This window comes from Morone saxatilis, unplaced genomic scaffold (assembly GCF_004916995.1).
Source record: "Morone saxatilis isolate NCDOM2014 unplaced genomic scaffold, NCSU_SB_2.0 Contig10, whole genome shotgun sequence".
Taxonomy (NCBI): domain Eukaryota; kingdom Metazoa; phylum Chordata; class Actinopteri; family Moronidae; genus Morone; species Morone saxatilis.
In genome coordinates this window covers 6,525,490-6,548,953 of record NW_023339652.1, presented here as the reverse complement: position 1 = coordinate 6,548,953, position 23,464 = coordinate 6,525,490, and the positions used below count along the sequence as shown (strand labels likewise).

At 38.3% G+C, this 23,464-nt stretch overlaps 3 protein-coding genes across 4 annotated transcripts in view; all 3 read left to right on the top strand.

Annotated features, from left to right (window-relative positions):
- The window catches only part of LOC118342254 (leucine-rich repeat protein soc-2 homolog), an 11,577-nt gene extending 5,441 nt beyond the window's left edge, over positions 1 to 6,136 (top strand). Inside the window, exons 2-9 of the mRNA XM_035680757.1 lie at positions 642 to 819; positions 1,200 to 1,691; positions 2,006 to 2,215; positions 3,674 to 3,799; positions 4,061 to 4,219; positions 4,356 to 4,558; positions 4,670 to 4,765; positions 5,508 to 6,136. Of these exons, the coding sequence (XP_035536650.1) occupies positions 642 to 819; positions 1,200 to 1,691; positions 2,006 to 2,215; positions 3,674 to 3,799; positions 4,061 to 4,219; positions 4,356 to 4,558; positions 4,670 to 4,765; positions 5,508 to 5,678 (1,635 nt within the window). The 3' untranslated portion in view covers positions 5,679 to 6,136. The remainder of the gene's footprint in view (positions 1 to 641; positions 820 to 1,199; positions 1,692 to 2,005; positions 2,216 to 3,673; positions 3,800 to 4,060; positions 4,220 to 4,355; positions 4,559 to 4,669; positions 4,766 to 5,507) is intronic.
- A 2,881-nt stretch (positions 6,137 to 9,017) lies between these two features.
- On the top strand, positions 9,018 to 15,433 carry si:ch211-244b2.4 (uncharacterized protein LOC541512 homolog). Its single transcript, XM_035679060.1, has 10 exons — positions 9,018 to 9,101; positions 10,461 to 10,543; positions 10,711 to 10,930; positions 11,550 to 11,694; positions 11,794 to 11,926; positions 12,513 to 12,633; positions 12,727 to 12,808; positions 13,268 to 13,370; positions 13,479 to 13,599; positions 14,581 to 15,433. The coding sequence occupies exons 1-10, from the start codon at positions 9,086 to 9,088 to the stop codon at positions 14,640 to 14,642; spliced, it is 1,086 nt and encodes a 361-aa protein (XP_035534953.1). The 5' UTR covers positions 9,018 to 9,085; the 3' UTR covers positions 14,643 to 15,433.
- Positions 15,434 to 15,769: 336 nt separating this feature from the next.
- LOC118337435 (protein mono-ADP-ribosyltransferase PARP12-like) lies at positions 15,770 to 20,992 on the top strand. 2 transcript variants are annotated; one of them, XM_035674489.1, is made up of 13 exons: positions 15,770 to 15,894; positions 15,988 to 16,010; positions 16,099 to 16,138; positions 16,867 to 16,993; positions 17,357 to 17,501; positions 17,586 to 17,706; positions 17,789 to 17,867; positions 18,011 to 18,122; positions 18,450 to 18,555; positions 18,676 to 18,757; positions 18,886 to 18,949; positions 19,255 to 19,369; positions 19,503 to 20,992. In XM_035674489.1, coding segments are annotated over exons 1-13 (1,077 nt in total). In that variant the 5' UTR covers positions 15,770 to 15,893; the 3' UTR covers positions 19,565 to 20,992. The 2 variants fall into 2 exon arrangements, with proteins under 2 accessions (XP_035530382.1, XP_035530374.1); XM_035674481.1 differs by having other exon boundaries at positions 16,864 to 16,993.
- The last annotated feature ends 2,472 nt before the right edge of the window (positions 20,993 to 23,464 follow it).

The following is a 23,464-nucleotide window of genomic DNA, read 5'->3' as shown; positions in this document are numbered from 1 at the left end:
GTCTATGCTGACATGTCATGTAATCTGCCTCAAGTGGGTTAAATATGTGAAATCTATTCTTCCTCTCCTCTTTCTTGCACCCAAAAGGGAACTAACATAGTACCAGAGATTGGCTCTTTGTTAACTGATGTTACTGTTATTAAATGATAATTGGTAATAGATTTTGATACATTTACAGATGCAAAAGATTTAGATTGATAGACAACATTCATGTCATTAAAATGCCCTAAAGACCCTGACTATTAGCATCTAAGTTCTGCAACACAACATACTGCCACTTTTCATTTAATTGTCAAACCTTTTGCATGTTGCCTCCATGATTCAGTATACGCATAAAGTATTTCTGTCATATTCTAAAAACAGTCAAGAGATGATGCACTACATACTGAAATCAATTGAATAAGGAGTTCCAGTTTTCTGATTATTCTCTGTCATCTGCTCAGAACTGTGGTTAATTATGTTTGTCACCATTATTACACTGGTTTACAACTTTAAGATAATTCCTTTGTTGCAGTGGCACAATAGAGTTAGGTTAACTATTTTATTTTGGAAGAATTGTATTTTCCTTTCTCATATTGATAAAGTTTGCTTACTTACACCTCTCATGTGTTTTTGACTCACTGCTGCTGTCTTTCCCTTAGATAGAGATTGGAACACTGGCCCCACCCGACTATAACTACCCTGTACCCGAGGCCTCACTGGAAGAACATGAAGAAGAGGAGGAGGAGGAGCAGGAGGAAGAGTTGCCCCTAAAACCTCAGCTCATCCCTCAGGGTTCAGGGGGATCTGGGGTTCTCATGGGCCCAGACACACAGAAAGGTCTGAAAAAGAGCATACCTTTAGGTCTGCACACCCATAAATATAGAGTTACTTGATATCCAAAGATCACTTAAGAGCGGGTCTTGCTCTTCCTTAGGCCTATGGAGCAAAAGCAGCATTACCCTTAAAGAGAAAAACACCCAAAACAAAGATACACTAATCTATTCTTTTGAAATCATCATCTGTATCTTCATCAATCCTCTTTCCCATGTGCATGTATTCCATTTAACTAGCTGTTAATGGTTAAATGTGTCATTTTCAATCACTGTGTCCATTTGTCACTGACTATTTAACCTAATCATCATTGTGGGTCCAACCCTGATTGATCCGTTTCAGTTTCATCTGTCTGTTTATTAATACCTAATCTTGTCTCTAACAAGAGGTGGAGCTGCGTCTGACGCCCATTGACATCCTTCATGTGTCCGGGGATTTTGGGGGCTCCGTAGGGTCTGGGGCCTCAGGAGCTTCTGGGGCTTCTGGGTCTGGAGGCTCAGGAGACCTACTGGTCTCAGGCGGCTCTGGGGGTTCTGGAGACATTGTCCTGATCTCTGGAGCCTCTGAGGAGCTCCTTAGCTCTGGGGGATCTGGGGAATTCTTGGTATCTGGGGATCTCTTGATTTCTGGGGATTTCTTGATATCTGGGGATCACTCAGGATCTGGGGATATAATGGGATCTGCAACTTCTGGAGCCTCTGGGGACTTGGGCTCTGGAGGGATTTCAATTGAACTCCCCCTTGGCTCTGGAGGGTCTGGGGACCAGTCTGGTTCTGGGTTCTCTGGAGATCTCTTGATCTCAGGGGCCTCTGGAAGCTCTGGGGTTTCTGGGGACTCTGGTGAGTCCGGGGACTCAGGGATAACATTGATATCTGGAGGTTAGTACTTTTAAAGAGCACATGTCTGTTAGTAAGGCTTACGGCAACTCTATTTCTTTAGCAATAACCTGCCTTTACCTGTGTGATTTATGTTGATTTATTGTCTTAAATTCCATTTAACTGTGTTAAATGTTGATTTTTTTCCCCTTGCAATCTTACTTATTTGTTCTGCTGTGTGCCATTGTATTTGTGTTACTCATAATCATGCTTCTCCTAACCTCTTGTCTCATCTAAAATAGTGTGATTGATTGTCCATCTCACCCCTCACCCTTCTAATCTCATGTCTCCTAACCCCGATCCTTGGCTCTAACAAGAGGAGGAGCTGCCCCTTCCTGAGACTATCCCCAGCGAGGCATCAGGTGCTTCTGGGGAGTTCTCAGGAGCTTCAGGAACCTCAGGGGCCTCTGGGGATCTTGGAGCCTCTGGAGACTTAGAGTTATCTGGAGCCTCTGGGGATTCTAGTGCCTCTGGCTCTGGAGACGCAGAGGTCCCTGAGGTAACTCTGGTCCCTGACACTGATAAAGGTCAGTATCTAATCTAGACTTGTGTGAGATATGTTAAGGCAGAGTAAAAACTTAAGCCCATATCTCACACACCAGAAAGCATACCAAAGAGTGAATACTTTGACTGAGGTGCCAGTGCTGGGCCAGGGAGCTAATGAATCTTTTTATGAACTCTCCCTTGCTAGTCAATTTTGTCTAATTACTCCTGTTAGTCAGCTCTGAAAACTTTGGTTTTCTCTTCACCAAGTTTTAAAGATTCCCTGTGGAACACGTGTAGTGCTATGGAGCATTGTTTTTACAAGTTAGTTTCCGTTTGTTTGCATTGTGCACATAATCACATGCTTGCATCCAATACATATTTCTGATGCTTGTTTCATGCTATTGCACTGATCGGTGACAATAAAACTTAATGAAGACAGCTAGCTAGCTACACATGTACAGAGATTGTAATGCAATGTAAGCCTGGATCTATTAGGAGAGCTTTGCTGCCACTTTATCCTAGTGGCCACCTGTGGTACCGCAATGGGGGGGAAAAACTGTGGCCCAAAAAGCATTTACCTCATTGACCATCATTATAAAAAATACTTCTGTAAACCTTTTGACAGGACACCTCTAACTGCAAACAAGGTCAATTATTACTTTAATCCATGAAGGTGTTATATTTGTAAAACTGCACTGGAGGGAATGCATAGGTTGGGCCAGTAGGAGGAACACTAATGATTATGCACAGTGTGCTGTGCAACGCAGAAGCAAGCCGGAAGCTAGAAAAACCTTTTTGGCAAATTTAAGTGAACGGGCACTGTCTTTGAGTCTGTTATACAGTTCCTATAATTGGTAAACATTACATTATTTTAAAATACTTAACTACTAAAAATGCCTTGCAAATGGTTTATTAGAAAGGAATTTAATTAATCATGTTTGGAAAATCTCAGGAATACACAATATGCATTTTGGTGAGAAATATTGATCTCCACAGTGCACAACTAAAGTGCTAGAGTGGAGTCAATTTTCGAAATGCTTAAAAAAGATTTATTGTTGGAACTGGCTCCTGCATTGGCACCTTGTCTGCAGAGAAGAGATAGTAGTTACTTGAGAAATTGTTTGAGTTATTCACTATTTTTACATACTGTTTATACAAAGTCCACTGTGGCTATCTAGCCTCGTAGCCCGCCGTGGACGCAACTGAAAAGACCAAACCCATTTCAACTGGCTTCCCTAAAAAGTGTTTTCTTGTTCTTCACTAACAAGCATATTGTTTGTGACCACTCAGCAGATCACATTTCATGTTATTAACACAAAAAAGTCATTTTCATTTAACTTCCATTCGTCAGTTAAATGCCACAAACACTTGGTTAACACTGCTAATACACTGTAACTTATCACTGCGGCAAACAGTGGGCTACTGATTGCCACACTTCCTGTTCCATGTCCATGCTGATCTAACCTGTTTCTTTAATACCTAATCTTGTCTCTAACAAGAGGAGGGGCTGCTTCCGACTACAACAGAACCCCCCCAGGAACGTACTGACATTATAGAAGGGTCAGTGAGCTCTGGATTGCCAGAGCCTGATGAACCTGATGAGCCTTATGAGCCTGACAGGACAGGTTAGTATTGAACAACACAGGAATTGAATTCAGACAAGCATGATAAAAGCATCAGTTGTCTTTGAATCTTGTGATATCCTGAATCCTGATTTGATGGACTCTGCCCTGGATTAGGACCGGTTGGGTTTTTTGAGTGTTAGAGGCTAATTCCATTAACCACCAGCTGCTCCCTGAAATACATTCTACCTCTTACTTTTTCATATTTTATTCCCTCCCTCCCTCCCTCCCTCCCTTCTCCTCCTTTCTATCCATGTGCTCCAGGTATGCCCACTTGCTTGCTGTGCACTTGCCTTGGTGGTTCGGTCTACTGTGATGACTTGAAGCTGGATAGTGTACCACCTCTTCCCAAAGACACCACTCACTTCTATGCACGCTACAACAGAATCACCAAGATCAACAAGTCTGACTTCGCCTTCATGAGTATGTTTCCTGTTTGAATGAAAATGTATCACTGTTAGATAAAGGTGAATGTACCCTTAACTTTGACTGATGCTGGAGGGATGGCTCTATCACTGATATCAACATTTCAGAGTGTGTTTTTTTCGCCTCCTTCCAGACAAGCTGAAGAGGATCGACTTAACCGCCAATGAGATAACGTCCATCGATGACAAAGCATTTTTGGGTCTACCTGAGCTGGAGGAGCTGGTGATTCGAGAAAATCATATCTCAAGGCTGCCTGCTCTCCCAGAGACCATGAGCCTGATCGATGCCAGCCATAACAACATTGGCACCAAGGGTATTCACAACGAGGCGTTCAAAGTATGTACAACTTCCATACTCGAGAACAAATAATAAATGGCGATATGTTGATGTGACAATGGTGGAAGGCCTGAGCCGATAATAATTTCTATCTCTTCTCATTGTATCCAGGATATGACCAGCCTGCTGTACCTGTACCTAACAGACAACCACATTGATTACGTCCCTGTGCCTCTACCAGACACCCTGCGATCTCTACACCTACAGGTATATCTGCTCGGGCCTCATGTCACATCCCTCACTGGTGAACATTTGAAGTGAAAGGTTCAAACCATAATGTAGGCTTTTTGTATTCCTGGGATTAAAGGTCTTTAGATATGATATGAAAATAAGGTAAAACTTTAACTGAAAATGCAATCAGGAATGATAAATGATTACACTAAACATCACAAATCAATAAGAATGAGAAAATGTGTAACTTCTGGCACCCAAACAGGTGTAACAAAATCAATAGGAGGACCAGGGAGCTCAGGTCAATTAAGTGGCCCACACTGACAAGTAGTCTAATTACGCAAAGTAATTGAAAAGACCTGTGTGGGAGAATCATGGGTGTGCATGGCTTTTAAGCAAACAAACACTAGAGGGCACCACAGGATTGGTATCCAACCCTATTGAATTTGAATCCTTTTAAAGTATCTTATTGAATCTATTTAGGTTTTGCTTTCAACAAATGAAAATAAAAATGTTACAAAATATGAATTAATATTTAAGAATTAAAACTTAAAGATTGACATTCAAATAACTAAACCTAAAGTTTTACCAGAGAACTTGTCTTTAACAAATCCAGATAACCCTACTCTGAGAGGACAGATATTGTTACTGTGTGACCTGACAGCATTTCACTTCTATTCTAATTTATAATGATCCAAATTTCTCCATTATGACAATTTGTTTAAGCAAGTGTAATATGTATATCTCATTATGTATCCTCCTCTATCTTCTATTGTAGCGTAACAATATTCAAATGATGCACGAGGACACGTTCTGCAACCTGAAAGATTTCAACTACATCAGGAACGCACTGGAGGACATCCGTCTGGACGGCAACCCCATCAACCTCAGCAGGACCCCGCAGGCTTACATCTGCCTGCCCCGTATACCCATCGGGGATCTCATTTAACCACACAGACACATACTACACTCTTGCACACTGACTCCCACAAATACAACCACATGCACACATCTTTGTACATATTGACACACACAACCACACACGCAGACATGCATACCATTTATCACCTCCTAAAACAATCAATTAATTACAAGATTCAAAACTGTCATAAATGCTGCTGATGTATTCTACAGATCAGTAAAAACTGTGTGGAAATTTATGATTGATAAACATCCACAAACGCATTGATTGAGTCAGATTCTGGCGATAAAGCACATATACACGTCTCTACTGCAACTTCTTCCTTTTGTTCAGATCTTTAGGAAACTTACTCACCTACCAACATGCATGTACACACATACAAATACACACACATTCACACAAGAACCTAAGAACTCAAAAGCCAAACTGTTCCGCAACTTGATTAAGATTAAACAATAGGTGGCATTCGGAGAAATCAGTTTATTAAAAACCCTCAAATGGCATGTTTGTTTCTGTTTAGTGTCTGTTCATGACTGGCAAAACAACCGGTAATATTGTTTAAATATGTTTGTTTTGTAAAAATAAAAAATAATAATATTAATATTAATGACAAATCTAACACTTTTGGAAATGTATACTAGCATAAACTTATTGAAGCTGGAGCTTAATGAAAGGAAAATTGAGTATCTAATGCAATAAAAGACGCATTTAAACACAATCATTTGTTGTAAAGTCTGTACTGTAATATAAAAATATATATTCTAAAAAAAAAAAAGATTTTTTACATGAACTGCAATATTTGGTATATTACATTTCAAAAAGTGATGTTTTAACCATGCACAATAGCCTATTCCAAAGACTCTAATGTCTAGAGTCGATCAAATGAAGACTATTGTTTGATTTGGGAGGGGGGTTGTTGATTTTGATTGTGGATGGGGTTAAGAATAATGCTAATAGCTTGCTATTGTGTGCTCTGTATGGAATAACCACAAGTGAATAAAGTTGTTTTGAAGACCTCTCCGAACTGGGAGTGGCTCAACGTTTTTATTGACAACTTGTAGGTTAGTATAAAAATAAAATGTGCATTTTGAATTATGTGCAGATGCAGCCAAGGTGGAAACTGCTCAGGAATATATATATAGCCTATATATTAAAATGTTTGGGGTTTGTGCAGAAAAACCCCATGAATCCAATATTTTTAATGACTTTTTCAAACAAGTTGAGAAGAGGTTCCTTTCCTGTCCATGATATCTGAGTCTCTGTCCTCGCTGCTGTCCTCCTCAGTCCTTTCTCTGAGTGCACAAAGTCCCTCCAGTTTGGCTTTCTCTCGCTCTAGAGCCAGCCCATCCCTGCTCACAGCATCTCTGTCCTGCTCCACCACTCCATCACCGCCTTTTCTCTCACCATCGTCGCCCTCTCTCTCTCCAGCAAGGCTCGGTCCCGTTCCAGAGCAGCGATCTCCCTCAGCAGTACCAGCCCCTTCCGTTCCATCACCTGTTGCTCCCTTTCCATCACCTGTCTTTCGCTATCCATCATGTCCGGCTCCACCTCTTGCATGATGCAGTCTATCTCCTGGCTTCCCTCCTGAAATAAGTCCGTACTTCTGGAGACACTTTAATCTGGAGGGTTCCTAAGCTCCTGAGGAAGCAGACAGAGGGAAATAAATCAAGAAGGAAATTTGTCAAAATTCTTTATAAAACTAAATGATATTTAAAAGAAATATTAGCCTACCTTGTATCTCTTTTTCATGTTTTCACATTTTTTGGATGCTTGACTATGGGTCATCTTGTGTTGCAAGGCCATATGTCTCAGAATGGCCCTAAAAAGATAAAATTATGTTAATATAACACAAATGAACAATTAGTTGATTAATCTATTAGTCGATCGACAGAAAATTCTACTATTTTGATCATCAAAAGACACTGGTTTTAGCTTCTCAAATGTGAATATTAACAAGCATTTTTAATATGTCAACTTGGGCTTTGGGCTGTTTATACTATTTTAAATGTAAATAATTGCTAGTTAAAGCCCTGAAAAAAGATTATTATCACTATCTCCTTGTAGTATTCGTCATCGTTATCAATAAAGGCTCATGTTTATCAGGTTATCAGAGCTTTGCAAGCAAAAAGTTATTCAACCTAACAAATTCTTGACTGGAACATGTTCCAGTGAAGGAAATATCCCGTTAAATATCCCATTATGGTACTTCCTAATCATGCATACATGCTTCTGTCCCTATACATTATTGCCTCTCAGAGCTTTAACTTGCTGACATACCTCCATGCCCACATGGAAGTATTTCTTCTTCCAGAGAAGAGGTAATTATTTGAAACCCTCAGCTTCACAAAGTCTTCAATTTCTTTTGAATTCACTAAGACAGAGAGAAAAGAAAGTTAGTTAGAAATGTTATATATTTAATTTTGGTTGTTGTGCAGTGTGCATACTGTGTTTTAGCCTAAAGTGGCCTCATTATTTCAGTATTCAATGGGATTATTCCTTTATTATTATTATTAAACGATTAGGCTCTTCCCTTTATAATTCAGGTGGGAAACTAACACCAGATGAACTTTAAAGTTTTGTTGTTGTGTTTGTGTCCACACTGCAACCTACACTACCAGTGGAGACTACATTGCTGTTTATTGTTGAATGAAACTACAGCCCACTTACTAGATGCCATAGCAGTGTAGATGCGGGCGCGCCAATGGCAGAATCAGCTCACTATCGCCACCCAGCGCCGTGGAGGTTTAGCGCACTACAAAATAAGCCTGAACGCTCCAGTTTGAGGCAAATACAAAACTTTTATTATTATTATTATTAAGATATTGAGGTCAGATTTGGTGTTCCATTCTGTTTTTATATATTTAGTTCTTTGATTTATTATTTTATTTCATCTGTTTACCTATTAATTACCTATATATACACATATTCCAGCTCTTTTTGCACTCCCACTTGAAATATTTGAAATCTTCATACAGTTTACAATAACACCCGTACATACAGAATGTATCAGGCCTATTTTTTTATATATATTTTTTTTTACCTACATACCAATATGTTTACTTATCTTTGTTTAGTTTTGTTGTCCTCGTTATAGCTGCATGTCTAGATTTTATCATCCTGCACACGATTTATTCTTGTATTTCTATTATATTGCAGCTTATGCAAGGGTTTTATACAGATACAATGCATATTTGTTGTTTTGAAATGTATGTTGGTTAACAAAGGGGGAAAAAGGTTTTGGATTTTGAAGATTGGAGGTAAATCTGCAATCTACTCCAGATGTATTCTAAAATACAGCTGGGAATCTGAAGCTATGAGAGCAGCAGTCTTGCTGTAGGGGAAACAGCACAAGTAACTTTTTGACAGACAGTGCCTGGGTGTGGCTGACCTTATATGAAAGTGGTATCATAAACGAAAGCACTGCGAACAACAGTATGGCGTCTCCATCTGGTAAGTACGCTTTAAACATGAGCACTCTAATATATGCATGTATCTGCTGTGTTCATTGTATTTTAACTAAATGCAGCTTTTTCTACCCTCATAAACAGAGCTGTACGTGGCTGTACTGTCTATCTCTATATGTATTTATCATTATGAGACATTTAGAGTTATAGTAGATTTTCATATCAACTCAAAACCTAATAGGATTGCTGATATTTGCCATATTAGGAACATAACGATGGAATTGACTCAGGTCTGAACTCTTAAATACACAGATTTATCTATCATGTGGCGATAATCGTGTACTTTACAGTTTCAGTTTCGTTTTTTGGTGAATGAAACTTACTTTATATGGTTTACATGCAACGACAGCCCGAACCTGTACAGTCCACATCATGCTTCACATAATGTTTCACTTTGACGGCGTTAAATTAAAGGTACGCTTATAATCTTTTATTTATCAATCATTTTCCAACGTATGGATCATAACCATAACACAGCTTGTAAACAGCCAGTAAAATCGATATTACCCAGCAGGGGGCAGCAGATAAACATATTAACGTATGCGTTATTGTTGACCTGTACTTACACTTTTGTTTAAACTGTATAAATAATATCATATCTGTGGTATTTTAGGAAAAATGTACTTTAATTATTTGTTTAGCAGTTTCCCACTGAACATATATCACTACAGGAAATTACTGTAGCATGATCAGAATCAGGTTTATTGCCATGTAGGTTTTTTACATACAAGGAATTTGCCTTTAAACATAAACACTACATGGCCCAAAGTTATGTGGACACCCAAACATTAGATGTTTCACAAGGACTCGCAAACACAGTAGAACGCTGCCTTTTAAAATATTTTTCTTTATTACGTTTGGTTACGATTGGTTTTAAATGCCTCTGCACCTAATAAAGAGCCAGTGTGGACTTTTTGGACTACAACGTTGTATCTATTGGGTTTTTTTTTTTTTGGAAGCTGCACCTGGACATGAATAATGTGTGTTTTTTTCCACACAGTTCACTTGTGCTCATGTAATTGTTGAATATCTCATCCCAAAAACAACATAAATATGCATCTCTAACAGGCTCCAGCTTTCAGGGAAAGGCTGTGTGTCTCTCTGTGGCCAAACAATGAAAAACAGCACCCAACAACAAAAGTTGGAAATGAGTATCTCCCTATACTCTTGGCCACATAGAGAATATTTGTATGCAGGAATGAATCGGATGACCTTTTAGGAATGAAGACCATGCATGAATGAAGACCGGTCTTTATCATTGATAAATTTGAATAAGTATTCACCAAACATGAAAACATTTCATATGCATTTTTAATTCTCTCTCGTTATGTGCAATATATTCCAGAGTCTGACGAGGAAATCGCTTCTGACAATGAATCCACTGGTTCGGAAAGTGACGAACGTTCAGATGTAGAAACTGATTGTCAGGTTTGTTTCTGAACAGAGAACAATGTAAATCGCTACAAACCCACTTTTTACACATTGTTCGAATTCTGATCTGAATTTACCACCATTTATTTTGTACTGATGTAGAACCTAACTATGTGTACCTCTCCAGTGCTGAAAAAAAAAATCCTCTTTATTCTCATTTCAAGTCTCCAGTGGGCGTGCCCTGCAAGTTTTACAACAGCAGAGGTGGCTGTCGGGATGGTGCCAGGTGCTCTTACCTGCACGTCTGCAAGTATGCCCTGAAAGGAAACTGTCGTAATGGATCCAATTGTAAGCTGAAGCACGACAGAGCTGGAAGTGCGTCGTCTGGTGCAAGCAACAGGGCTTCGGTCCGATCAGCATCTAGTGATGAAGAAGAGAGAACAGGTTGAATGGATGATCCTTCTTTCTGATTCACAAATGTTTAACTAATTATACTCAATATGTGTCTAATAATATATGTTTTATATTTACATTATTTGCCTACTACTACCTAATTCTACTTTACTGTTTGTCTGTTCATCCTGATATACAAGGTTTCCTAAGGTTATTCTCCTATTTGTTTTTCAGGTTTTGTTTGTTTGTTTTTGTTGACAAATTTATGATTTTGAGCTATATAGATAAAACTTTACTTTACAAAACTATATGGTACGAGTTTACAACATTACAAGAGCTGTTTTACATTGTTATAAAGTTTACATTATGAAATATTACTTCTTCACTACAGTAGATGTCTCTTATAGATCCTTGCTATAATTAATTAGCTAGTAAAACAATAATATAAATAAGTTTTAGAGTTATTAATGAAACAAAATAAGTACATATAACTATGTGTGTGTTAGCTGAAAACGAAATATTTTACATTATCACCTCATAAAGGTGTTTGGGCGGACGTGTTAGCAACCAGTTGCCTATTAAAACGTCCAACGTGTTCAGTACCTGTTCAGTGCCTCAGCTTGCTCAATTTAAAACTCAATATTTTGTCTTTTCAATGTTTTTTAATCAGACCCAAAGCTCACGGATGGCCGATTCTACCAGTGGCAGCTGAATGATGGAAACGGCTGGATGGATATTGATAATGATCACGTCATCGAGGCTCAGTACTCGCTGCCCCACACAAAAAGCATTAAAATCTACAACACACCATACGGGTAAGAGCTAAAAACACACAGTGCTTTCAAATTTTCGAAACGCAGATAGACTGAGGAGAAACTGGTTGATGATGTATCTGTCGCTCTCTCTCTCTATAGGGCAGTGAGTATAGATTTTAACAGAATTAGAGTGTGTGGAAAGAGTCTGAAAGTAAGACGTTTGGATGATGGAAAAACTGTGTGGAACTGGTACTGCACCTTGCGTCGTAAGTGGATCAAGTATGGAGACAAGGTACGTGGAATTAAAATTATTGAACCTTTTTTTTTTACTCCAATCCAATCTTCGTCTTTAAGTAGTTATGAAACATTCTCTATATGATCTACATAAACAAATAGGACCAGATTAGTGAGAACATTGGTCAGATTCAGTTGGATTCCTCTTGAAATCAATGAAACAAGGAGAATAAAACACTACCGATTTTGTCCACAGGGGCTGCCAGAATCGAAACAAAATGAAACCTCCTTGTATACAACTTTAAAGGTCCAGCGTGTAGCATTTAGGAGGATATAATGGCAGAAATGGAATAGGAATTGGTCCTTAGAATGAGTCGTTGTTATTTACAGATGGGTAAATGAGGGTTGCCTTCCATGGAGTCCACCAAGTTGAACCACAAAGTTTATACAGTAGCCCAGAATGGACAAACCAAACATTGGCTGTAGATAGAACCTTTGCGTTTTTCTCCTACACACTTCACATCTCGTTCCTGGGTCATCAAATACAGATGTGAGCGGTGTTTAGTTATAGTTATAGTTTGAATCTGCAACTTCACGGCTAGATGTAATTTTGTTAATTAATATAGATTTTTTTTTTTAAATAGGATTCGAAGGGCAACACCAGTCCTGTGACGAGCTCTGACATAGAGAGGAACTTCCAGAGTGACCCAAAAGGTTCTTTTACTTTCAGCGTTGGTGCAGAGACCTTAGAGATTAGATTCAAAGGTGAAAAATACTCACAAAACCTTCACAAAATAGTCTGTTAAATTCCACATGCAGCACACTGTAACACTTTATTTTATTTGTGTTGTTTGTTAGAAAAGCGACAGGTGGGTAAAAGCAGAAAGAGGAGAGTAACTCGTCGACCAGTCTATCGACAACAGCAAGCAGTGGCAGCAGGGTGAGTTTGGATTTTGTTCGTTTGTCAAGCTGGGAAAAATGTCACTCCTGTCAATAACAAATATTTAAATATTATTGAGATACATTTTCATATTATTTTGAATAATTGGACATTTTCTTACATTTTCTTTTTCTTCCCAAGTGTTAGATGAGAATTGATGCCAATCTGAAGCTACAATATGAAGATACAACCAGCAGCCGGTTAGCTTAACATAAAGGAACCTTGAAATGGGGGAAAAGGGGTAGTGTTTAAATTTTGTTCTAAAATGTAACAAATTTCTCTACAAACAAAAATAGGAACCATTTTTTAAAAAAGTGATATGTGATAAACTAAGCCAACTGGCTCCGGCCACATTTTTGGCATCAAAGTGGTCTTCTCATCTAACTCTTGGCAAGAGAGTGAATAATGTTAAACTGTTGCTTTAAGTGTTGTGACAGAATCCAGAACTTGTTGTTACAGAGTTTCTCAAGCAGCCTCAGCTGTCCGGACTCTGTCTGTGGGCACCAGACCAAAGTGGCAGTTTAAGGGAGACAACGGAGGATGGCATGAGTTCAAACACAGGGTAGGTTCATCTGCAGAGTTACATTTAGCTGAGAAACTTTAAATAACTGTCATTAAATAAGAGTGCTGAGATAAAACCCTGATGATTTGAATGTCCCTGTTTCGACAGAGAGGTACTCCCTTTGAATGCTCAGTAGACAGTAAAGACATCGAAAAGACGTACCAGCAAAACCCCAGCGGCACCCTGTCCTTCACAGTGAAAGGAGACACCTACAAGTTGGACTTTGGAGGTTGAGTTATTATTTAAATACTGTGATGAAGTTGATTATTTTCAAATAATTTAATGGGAGGTTTCTGGAAAGAATTTGGTGGAAAAAAAGAGACATTTAAGTTAGTTGTGTTGAGTAATAAGCAGTTGTTGGTTCCCAGAGGAACATTTAACCTCAAGTAAAACTGAATTTATTATTAGAAACTTCATTCTTCATAAAAGTTGAAATGTGTGCTAGCCTGTGGACACATTTCACACTTTTCATGTTCAGCTGCTGTACATTGACACCAGAACATGAAAAAAATAGTTGGATTATTATGGGATGAATATAAAGCTACAGCCAGCAGATGGTTAGCTTAATTAAGCATAAAGACTTGAAACAGGCGGAATCAGCTCACCTGACTCTGTCCATATTTAACTAAATGCCCCTACCAGCACCTCCAGTGTTGACTGATTTAAATGTTATGTCTGGGGATTGCCGTTTCCAGGACGTCACTGCACCCGGGCCAAAAAAAAAACTGATTGAGCAGATAGCACCCTGTAAAACCACAAATACATGTTTACACTTCAGTTTTGTGAGGCTTGGAGGTCCTTGTAGGCGGACTTTGTTATCCTCAGATAGCGCTGTTACATATTTACCGTACAGATGTGAGAGTATTGTCAATCTTTTCACCTAACTGTGAAACTATTACTATTAATATGGAAGTGTACCAATTTAGCTCTACAGTTCTTTTCCAGTAAACTTCAATGGAAATAATGAGGAATGTATTAGAGAAAATACAACTTAAAAGTCAGGAAGAATCTCAGCTTTTATAAACTGTAGCTTCCTTATTTGAACTGTTTCAGTAACAGAAAAGAAACAATTAAAAACACACATAGCAGGTAATAATAAGTAACATAAGATTTACATTTTAAATGAAAAACAATAGTCATCCTGAAACATGAACTATAGAGCATTTATTAATTTGTTCTATTTATTTATTTTATTTATTTTTCCCCACAGCGATGATGCAAACCAACCTCAAGAACAACCATACACGCAAGATCAGACGTCTGATGGTCTGAGCATTAAAGGGGATTTTGAAGCCACTCATGAAGAAAGTCTACAAACAACTGTGCAATACTATACTTCCAAACAATCATTTTAATCTAAATTTCTTCTGGGGTGTTTTGGGGTTTTATTGATTTGGCTCTTTGTTGGAAATGTAATGTTGTGTTTACATTGGAAAGGAATTCAGGATAAAATGTAATATTATTATATAGATTTTTTTTTTTTAAATTAGGGATTGTGTCAAAATGGTTTTTCTCACACTTAAATGCTGCCTATGTACTGTACCAACCTGCCTTTTACCAATCTGTTGTTAGACACATACATGACTGCCATAGTAGGAGATGAGAGTAGGGACAAACCTCAAATTATCAGACAAAATATTTGGTATTTAAACACTGCCTGTTCTAATATAACAGAATTCATTCATTCAGAACCAAATCTGATGCAAATTCAAGGCCATTTCTACACCTCACAGCATTATGCTACCGTTGAGGTGTTGTATGTGACATGAGTTACATGTTAACACTATGCAATAAAAATCCATGATTGTAGACCTGCGATTCTTTGGTTCACTTCGTATATGTTTTTTTTGCTCTAGGTGGTCAATTCCAGCCTTGGATTGTAAGGTTTATGCTGCTTTATAGTAGTAAAAAATTGCGCAATCAGTTTTTGTGTGTGTGTGTATATTTCTTCTTATACAATCAAGGAAGAAAAAAAGTTTGAATGGTGCTGACCAATCAAAAAGGCTGCTAAATGTTGTGCATGAAAAGGTTTCAATAAAAAGAAGCAGCAGTAGTACATTGAATAACTGAATCAGCTGTGTGTTTCTTCATTCAACAGATTAATCAGTTACACAGTTTAAACAGGATGTTTTTTTAAATGGCAAGGTTAAGCAATGTGCATCCATACAAGTTATCACACTATTGACATGAAAAAGTGCTATTGAACTATCCCTAATGGAAGTGATATAACTTCCTAAAATGAACTGTGTTAGAAGGCTATGCATCAATAAATAAATCATTCTATAACCTGTTTGTTGATTGACTGCAGTTAAGAATAATATCATAAACATTACCAAAATAAAGCCCAACAGATAACAAGCAAACCTATTTTGAATGACATAAAACCCCCATTGCGGTGCAGACCATTGCTCTGGTTTCATTGCTTTATTTTCGGGGCGTGATCTGCAGAGAAGCGAAAGTGAAACACGATCTGTTTGTGAAATGTGAAGTGGGACATTTAACATCGGACTGTTAAAGAGTAAAAGTAAGTGAAACATATTTAATGAAACTATAAAATAACGACAGTTCTCGCTCTCTTTACGTGTGTTTAATCTGCTTTATGTTGGTATCATTACAGTGTTTTCCCCACACAACAACATGGTGAGTCTTTACCACGGAACCACTTTGGTTTTATACAGAGCGCCGTTTCACAGTTTGGTTGTTATATGTTTTTATTTGTTCTTTACAGGGAAATGAAGAGGCTTTGGACTATTCGTGGGGGGCTCCAGGTCTGTATGACACGACATTTAGTTACAGTAGTTGTGTTATTGAATTACTTTGTAGGTGAAAGTCAGAGTCAGCTTACATTTGAGCCTTAAAGATGACTCTTTCTGAACAAATACGTCGAAAATCTAATGTTTAAGAATAATACTTATAATAATTATGGTCCTTTTTGTTCCATTTTGTTTAGTTTTTAATGGTGATTTTTAGAAATATATCCATAACAATACATTGAACACAGTGGTGGAGGAAGTATTCAGATCATTTACTTTAGTTTAAGTACTAAAACCTTCAGGCTACTAGTACTGAAATTGTCACTGAAGTGAAAGTATGTAAGTATGGTCAGATAAATATACTTAAAGTATTAAAAGCTGAAGTACTCAATGCAGAAAAATCCCCTGTGATTTATATTATGTCATTAGATTATTATTCCTCATGCATTAATGTAAAAATAAGATTTTATTGTTGTAGTTGGTGCAAGTAAAGCAAATTGCATATGTCTGCATCTACTGATTATTTTCATTTTCAAATTCTGAAAATAGTTAGAAATGCGAGTTCTCACAACCCAAAACATCTACACCTGTTTTCTAAGTTCCTATCTTTTTTGGTGCAAAGTTCAGTGTCAGTGTCAAACATTAGCCCAGCTTCTACAGCTGGTCAGTTGTCAGCTGATCATAGCTCATACAGACATATACACATAATAACATCCCATATTCTTCTATTTTTTTTACAGTAGATTCGAAACGTTATGAGTGGCAGCTGTTAGTTGGAAATCAGTGGCTGCGAATTGAGAACGACCACGTGATCGAGACCCACTACTGCCATGCAGGAGCTAAAGGAATCACCATCAACACTCAGCATGGGTCAGTGTTGGTGATTTTTACTGGTCTCATCTTCAGCTGTTATGCACAGAAAGGGTTTTTTTTTTGGTTTTCTTTCAGTTTGTCTTTTGTCTGACAATCTTAAATAAAGTTTAGGTATTTTATTTAGGGAGCACTTAAGTGTAATCTGGAGGTATTCGAATGGAAAGTGTCAGATTTAGACTATTAATTGAATAAAACTGCCCAATGAAACTGAAGATTGTGACATAAATGATAATATTAAGACAATGAATAACATACTGATACAATATGTGGATGGAGGGGGTTTATTTTGGGATAATTAAAACAAAATGTCACATTCAAAGTATATAATATATCAAACTGAATCATATGTGTTCTCCACAGGAAGGTGTTCATAGACTTTGATAAGTTACAGATTCTGACTGGACCTCTGAAGGTGCAGAGACTTAGCTTCCTACCTCCGGGCCAGACGGAGGACGTAGGCTGGTACTTCAGAGATGACCAGCTGTGGCGTGAATATGGATCGCTGGTAAGGAAAATCTCTACCCTCGAATTAATTTGATTCTCGTGGTTTTTCACACTCTGAATGTAATCTCTCCTCCTCTTTCTGCAGACCTCCAGCAGGTTGTCCTCCTCAATCAGCAGTAAAGATGTTGAGCATCAGTTCACTCTAAACCCTCAGGGATCCTTCACCTTCACCGTGGGTTCAGCAAGCTACAGACTTGACTTCGCCAGTATGTGGTGTTTCTATCATGTGTAAGCTTGATTTCAATACATTTTTATACTGCGAAATCTAACTTAAATTTGTCTCTGCAGCCATGACTCAAACAAACTGCACCACAGGCCTGCGCAGGAATGTACGCAGGCGACCAAAATTCCCTTCCAACACAAGAAGGTAAGGTCTTTCCTCTGTAGGAGTCGTATTTTTGTCTAGAAATGTTTCTTTCCTGCGTTCAGATGTTATGTACTCAAAAAGCCCCGAGCCCCTGTATAAAAGTTTGTATGAATATACGTGATGGTCTCCTCATGTTTCTGCAGCCTTTACTCTACCTCAGCTCCTCCCACGGCTTCCTCCTCCCAGCTCACAAATGGGGGCTACAAGTGGGAGTTTATGGGAGAAGAGGGGGAATGGACAGAATACCAAGCACACGTAAGTAGGACATCCAGCAGTTTCAGGTAGTTGTAGAAGCTTATTAATGAAACAAAATGAAAGAGTGTATACTTTTCATTTTACTTTCAGCTAGAAACTTTGACTTTTGATATGTTATGGTATTTATTCGTATGCTTTTTAAACATATTTACCTTCCATTCTCCATTTTTCCAAGTAAATAATGTCTACTGAATTAAGTATAACATATGTACATTTAGTGTAGTATCAGTCAGCCCTTACAGAATTTCCAGCCCAGTTGTTTGTTAAGGGATAATGTGCATTTCTCTACAAGGTGGACTTATTCGTGCCATTTCTATTTGTGTGTAGGTATGTTCATTTGACAGCGCTGCTATTGAGACACAATACCAGCTGAATCCCCAGGGCAAGCTCCACTTCAATATCAGGAGATTCTCATACACCCTGAATTTTACAAGTAATGCACACACATACGACTGCTCTAAAGCCGCTAAACCAATACAATCCATTATTTGAATTTTAGTTTAGTTGCAGTTTAAAATCGCCACTAAAACTGTGTGTTCCTGGTTTTTCACAGCAATGTGTCAAATCAACAACCAAATAGGGACTGCAAGGGCAGTGAGGAGGACTGCTGACGATGGGAGTCAACAGAACAGCAGGTCAGGAGAAACATTTCCCTTCAAATGCAACAAATGAATCCCTAACTTACCCCTAAAAACATACCAAACACCTTGACTTTTGAGTTGAACTGAATTGATCTTAAACTTAAATTCTTCTTTTTCTGCAGTTGGGACTCACAGCCTAGATGGCAGTTTCAAGATATCGGTGGAAAATGGAAAGATTATTCCAAAGTAAGTCATGACTTTCTTTTGTTGATGCATAAATACCACTATTGTGGATCAGTAAATCCTGTGTCTACAGCCATGCCCCTCTAAGAGGCTGAACTTAGGCACCGCATTGAACTAAATGTTAAAGTCGACATGCTTATATGCTCACAAAGACAATGCTGGCATGTTTAGCCTTGCCAACATTGTCTACTGCAACATACCCTAATGCTATGCTGCTAGAATTGCTTAAGAAAAATAAGTATTAATGTGAACAAAAAGACTCAAAATTGACAATTTAATTCTCTTTTTTCTTTCTCTGTGTCATTTAGGGTCGTAGGCAGTGCAGCATGTCCAGCCAGGACATTGAGCTCGAGTACCAGAAGAACCCATCAGGCACCGTGATATTTACCACCAGCAACTTTAGCTATGAGCTAAACTTCTCAGGTGAGCTGCAAACATCAACAGTTAAAATCTGTATTGCAGGCTATGTAGGACCTGTTTCCCTTTCACAAGGCGCTAATGTTACAGGATTGGATCAGTCTGTATGTTAGATTTACTTGACATGTGTCTTTTGCAGCCATGACTCAGAAGAACCTGTCCACAACCACCACCAGATCAGTGCGACGGCTCAACCAGTGACTGTGGGATCCGGTTTGATGTCGATCCTCAGGAATTGCCTCACTGCTTGCCTGCAGGTTGTTTCTCATGTTAGAATGATTCTGTACTGTTTTTCACGAGCTGCTGATTGGATGACCTTGCATGACTGTTATTGAAACACGGACAGACATTTACTGAAAGGTGTGAGGGATTCTTTATTCTTCTCAGGGTCTGTGATTACAATTGCATTTTGTCTTGCCAATTTGTTGTTGCTTGTGCATTGAAAAGTGTCTTCCTGTAACCTCTACCATCTCCGTTGTTGGGTTTAGGGCTTGGGTTAGGTTATCTATATTAAGGATTATGAAGATATCTGGCTGATAACGGTTTGGTTCCACAAATTTTACACATCGTGTTGTGTTTACAGGTCTTGGGGAGTACAGTGTCATATGTGAGAAATCTGATAAACTGCCTTAAATGAAGGGAAACAGGCACCTCTTTTAGCCTGGGTTCTTTCACACACAGCCCACTTCTTGCAATAACTGTATTAAATAGATTGCAACAACCCGAAACTGCCCAAGATCTATCAGGGGAGAATGCAGTGCCGCCCTTTTTGGTATCATATAAATGTTTTTGTTATTATTTTATTCTATGTAGTGCTCCACAAGTGGAAGGATGCATGCAAGCAGTCAAGAGTTTAGTAAAGTGGTTAATGTAACATAATGTTAATATAAATAATAATTATAATAATAATCAAATTGAACATTTATAATTAAAACAGTGATTAGTAGTTATGTATTAGGGACCCCACTGGCTCCCATGTAACTCAAACTTTAACTGAAAACCAAAGCAATGTTTCAGATATGCCACCTGTTAGTTTGTGCATGTAACCATCATTTTAGTGTATTTTAAAATGTCCATGATTCATGAATACTGCCTTGTAATCAGTGAACTTGAAAAGATACCTCTTTTAACCTAAAACCAAAGGGAAGTAAACTTTCATGTTTAATTTATGGAGATGTTCATTAAGCTGCTATGTAATTGCCAGGACACTTTGGTTTGTGTTTCCTTTCTAAATTAAAGTGCCTGACACTCCACCATCTGATGCACGATTTTAAAGCCATCACATAAATAACACCCCACCCTTTGAGACTGATTGTGCACTTTCCATCAGAGATTTTCAGCTTTTTCCAAGCTTTGTTTGATGGGAGGTCACAGTCTCAGACTTTAAAAACCCCCAGACCTATATAATATTCCAGCACCAATATGTTTATCTCTGTTTAGCTTTGTTGTCCTTTCTTAAGGTGTATGTCTGTATGTACCATGCTGCACACTGTTCTTGGTTGGTTTTGAATTGTTTATATATTTATATTACAGCTTATGGTGCTTGGACTATTTGCTATGGACAGACACAGTGCCTATGTGTTGCTGTTTTTTCAAATGTCTTTTGGTTAATAAAGATTATTAACTGGATTTTGGAGATTTGAAGTACATCTATTATCTGCAATCACTGCTGCCTTCATTATATTACCCCATTATATAATTTCTTCCTGTTTAGTTCAAGAAACAGCTGGCAAAACAAACCTCTTATCGTGGGTGTGGCTAACCTGAACATGAAAGTAGGACGGTAAAAACGAAAGTACTGCAAACATAATGGCGTCTTCTTCTAGTAAGTACACCTTTAATCATACATAATAATATGTATCCTGTTTATGCGTTCCTATATTCCAATAATTTTCCCTTAGAAAAAAAAAAAAAAAGACGATAGAAAGTAAAGCCTGGGGGCTTACAGGAGCGCACCGCTGCAGGCTCCAGCACGCCGCGGTCGGTCGGTGCGTCCTGCGCCGTCCCACGAGGCCGTTGTTCCCGCGGGGGGAGTTGGTCGGTGGCACAAGCCTAAACCCCGGGGGAGCAACGCATACGTAGCAGCATACACATTTTAAATTGTAATGTCTAGTGTATTTTTTGTGTATGTTTGAACATTGTGCCGGGGCAGGTGAGAAGTTAGGGGATTTTTTAGTTTTCTTTTTATTCATGGCCTCACCTTTATGCATATTTGTAAGTGTGGCCCTACTGTGTGTAGTGTGATGGGTTTTGCGTCTCCATCTCCCAGGTTTTTAGTGATTTTCTCAGATACTGATGTTTATTGTGCATCTATAGGTTGTTTTGTGTGTATTTTAATACTGTAGTCAATTTTGGTGCCCCCAAGTGGTCTTCTTCCTAGTTGAACATTTATGAAAAAGATAAAGATAGTCATTTTATTGTTTCTGACAGTTCTCCCAAAGGGTTTCTGGTAGCCTGTTGAACAGCTTAGGTACAAACATGAATTTATTACAATATCAAACGAAAAGCCAATAGGATTGCTGATGCCATATTAAAAAACAAAAAGGTCTGAACTACATATTTAATTTTAATAATTTTTGGTGGCGATCATGTGTGTAGAACTTGGAAACAGCTTCTTTTTTTTTACAGTCTACAAATGGGAGTTCATGGCAGACGAGGGGAGATGGACAGAATACCAAGGCTATGTAAGTAGAACATCCAGCAGTTTCAGGTAGGACTGGTTGTTGACTTTTGATTGATTTGAGTACCAAACATATGTAAGTAACATTTCAAGTAGCTGTAGAAGAAGGATATTAACTAAACCTGCCAAAAAGCTGGAAATAAGTAAACTAAAGTATAAGATATTTAACTATTTCACTATTTCCTAGTATTTAAAGGCAATAACATTCTCATGAATTCAGTATAGAGTATGCAGGCCTACATTTATGACTGTTTAGGACAGCTCACATAGCTGTCATGGTGGAAATTTGACAATGTGTATTCCCCTTTAAGGTGGATTTACTTGTGCTTATTTGTATTTGTGTGTAGAATGGTTCATTTGACAGCAATACCCTAGAGAGACATTACCGTCTGAATCCACGGGGCAAGCTACACTTCACGATCAGGAAATTCTCCTACACTTTGGATTTCGCAAGTAATGCACACACGTACAAAGCTGCTCTAATGCTGCTTCACCAGATAATCACAGTACCACTGAAACTCTGTGTGCACTGGTTTAACACAGGGATGGAGCAGATCAATCACAAGTACGGGACTAGGAGAGCAGTGAGGAGGATTGTTGATGGCACTAGTCAATACGATGGCAGGTCAGGAGAAACATTTCAATGAGATAAGAATCCCTTAAAATGCTGCAAATGAATCCTTAATTTAACCCTGAAAACAAACCAACTGAATTGAATTAATTTGGCAAAAGCATTAACCAAACTCCCTTAATTCTACAGTAACAATATAATCCCTATACAAGAAATGATGTGCAACTTAAGGGGTACATAACTTCCCCCCAATTAATACATGAGGCAAAAACCTTGATAACTTTAGTAGATTTTAAGGGGTACTTCTCTCTTATTCCCTTCACATTTGTAAATGAAGTTGCGGTTATATTAATATTAAATCTGCTTTTGTCTCTCAGACACTAAATCTGCATAGCAACACCATCTGAATTCATGTGTCTGTAATATGTGAACATTGTACGTATATGCCTCTGTAAATGTTTTAAACTTTGATTCTTATCTTCAGTGCGGCCACGCCCACGTCACAATGGCAGTTTCAAGCTAAAGGTGGAATATGGAAAGAATATACCAGAGTAAGACATGTCACATTATTTCTTCTGGTTGACGGTTACCACTAATGCCACTATGTGGAGCAACAAATCCTGTAAATAAGTCACTCAGTCTACAGCTAGCAGCTCTAAAAGGCTGGACTTAGGCACAGCAGCGTGCTCATAATGACAATGATTTTTACGAGGCAAGTGTAAAATTTAGTGTATGTTAGCATGCTAACAGCTTATTGTCATCCCTTGAGCCACACCACTAGAACTGCTTTAAAATCAACTGTATGAGTCCAGAAGAGGACATGATACTTAAAGGGTTCACTCGCTGTAAT

Bases quoted from the DNA above. Each gene is read 5' to 3' on its own strand.
- si:ch211-244b2.4 (XM_035679060.1), top strand. The intron at 10,544-10,710 runs GTTTGTTTCTGA...TCTCATTTCAAG, and splicing joins ATGTAGAAACTGATTGTCAG to TCTCCAGTGGGCGTGCCCTG. The intron at 11,695-11,793 runs GTAAGAGCTAAA...CTCTCTCTATAG, and splicing joins ATCTACAACACACCATACGG to GGCAGTGAGTATAGATTTTA.
- LOC118337435 (XM_035674481.1), top strand. The intron at 17,868-18,010 runs GTAAGGTCTTTC...ATGTTTCTGCAG, and splicing joins TTCCCTTCCAACACAAGAAG to CCTTTACTCTACCTCAGCTC. The intron at 18,123-18,449 runs GTAAGTAGGACA...ATTTGTGTGTAG, and splicing joins GGACAGAATACCAAGCACAC to GTATGTTCATTTGACAGCGC.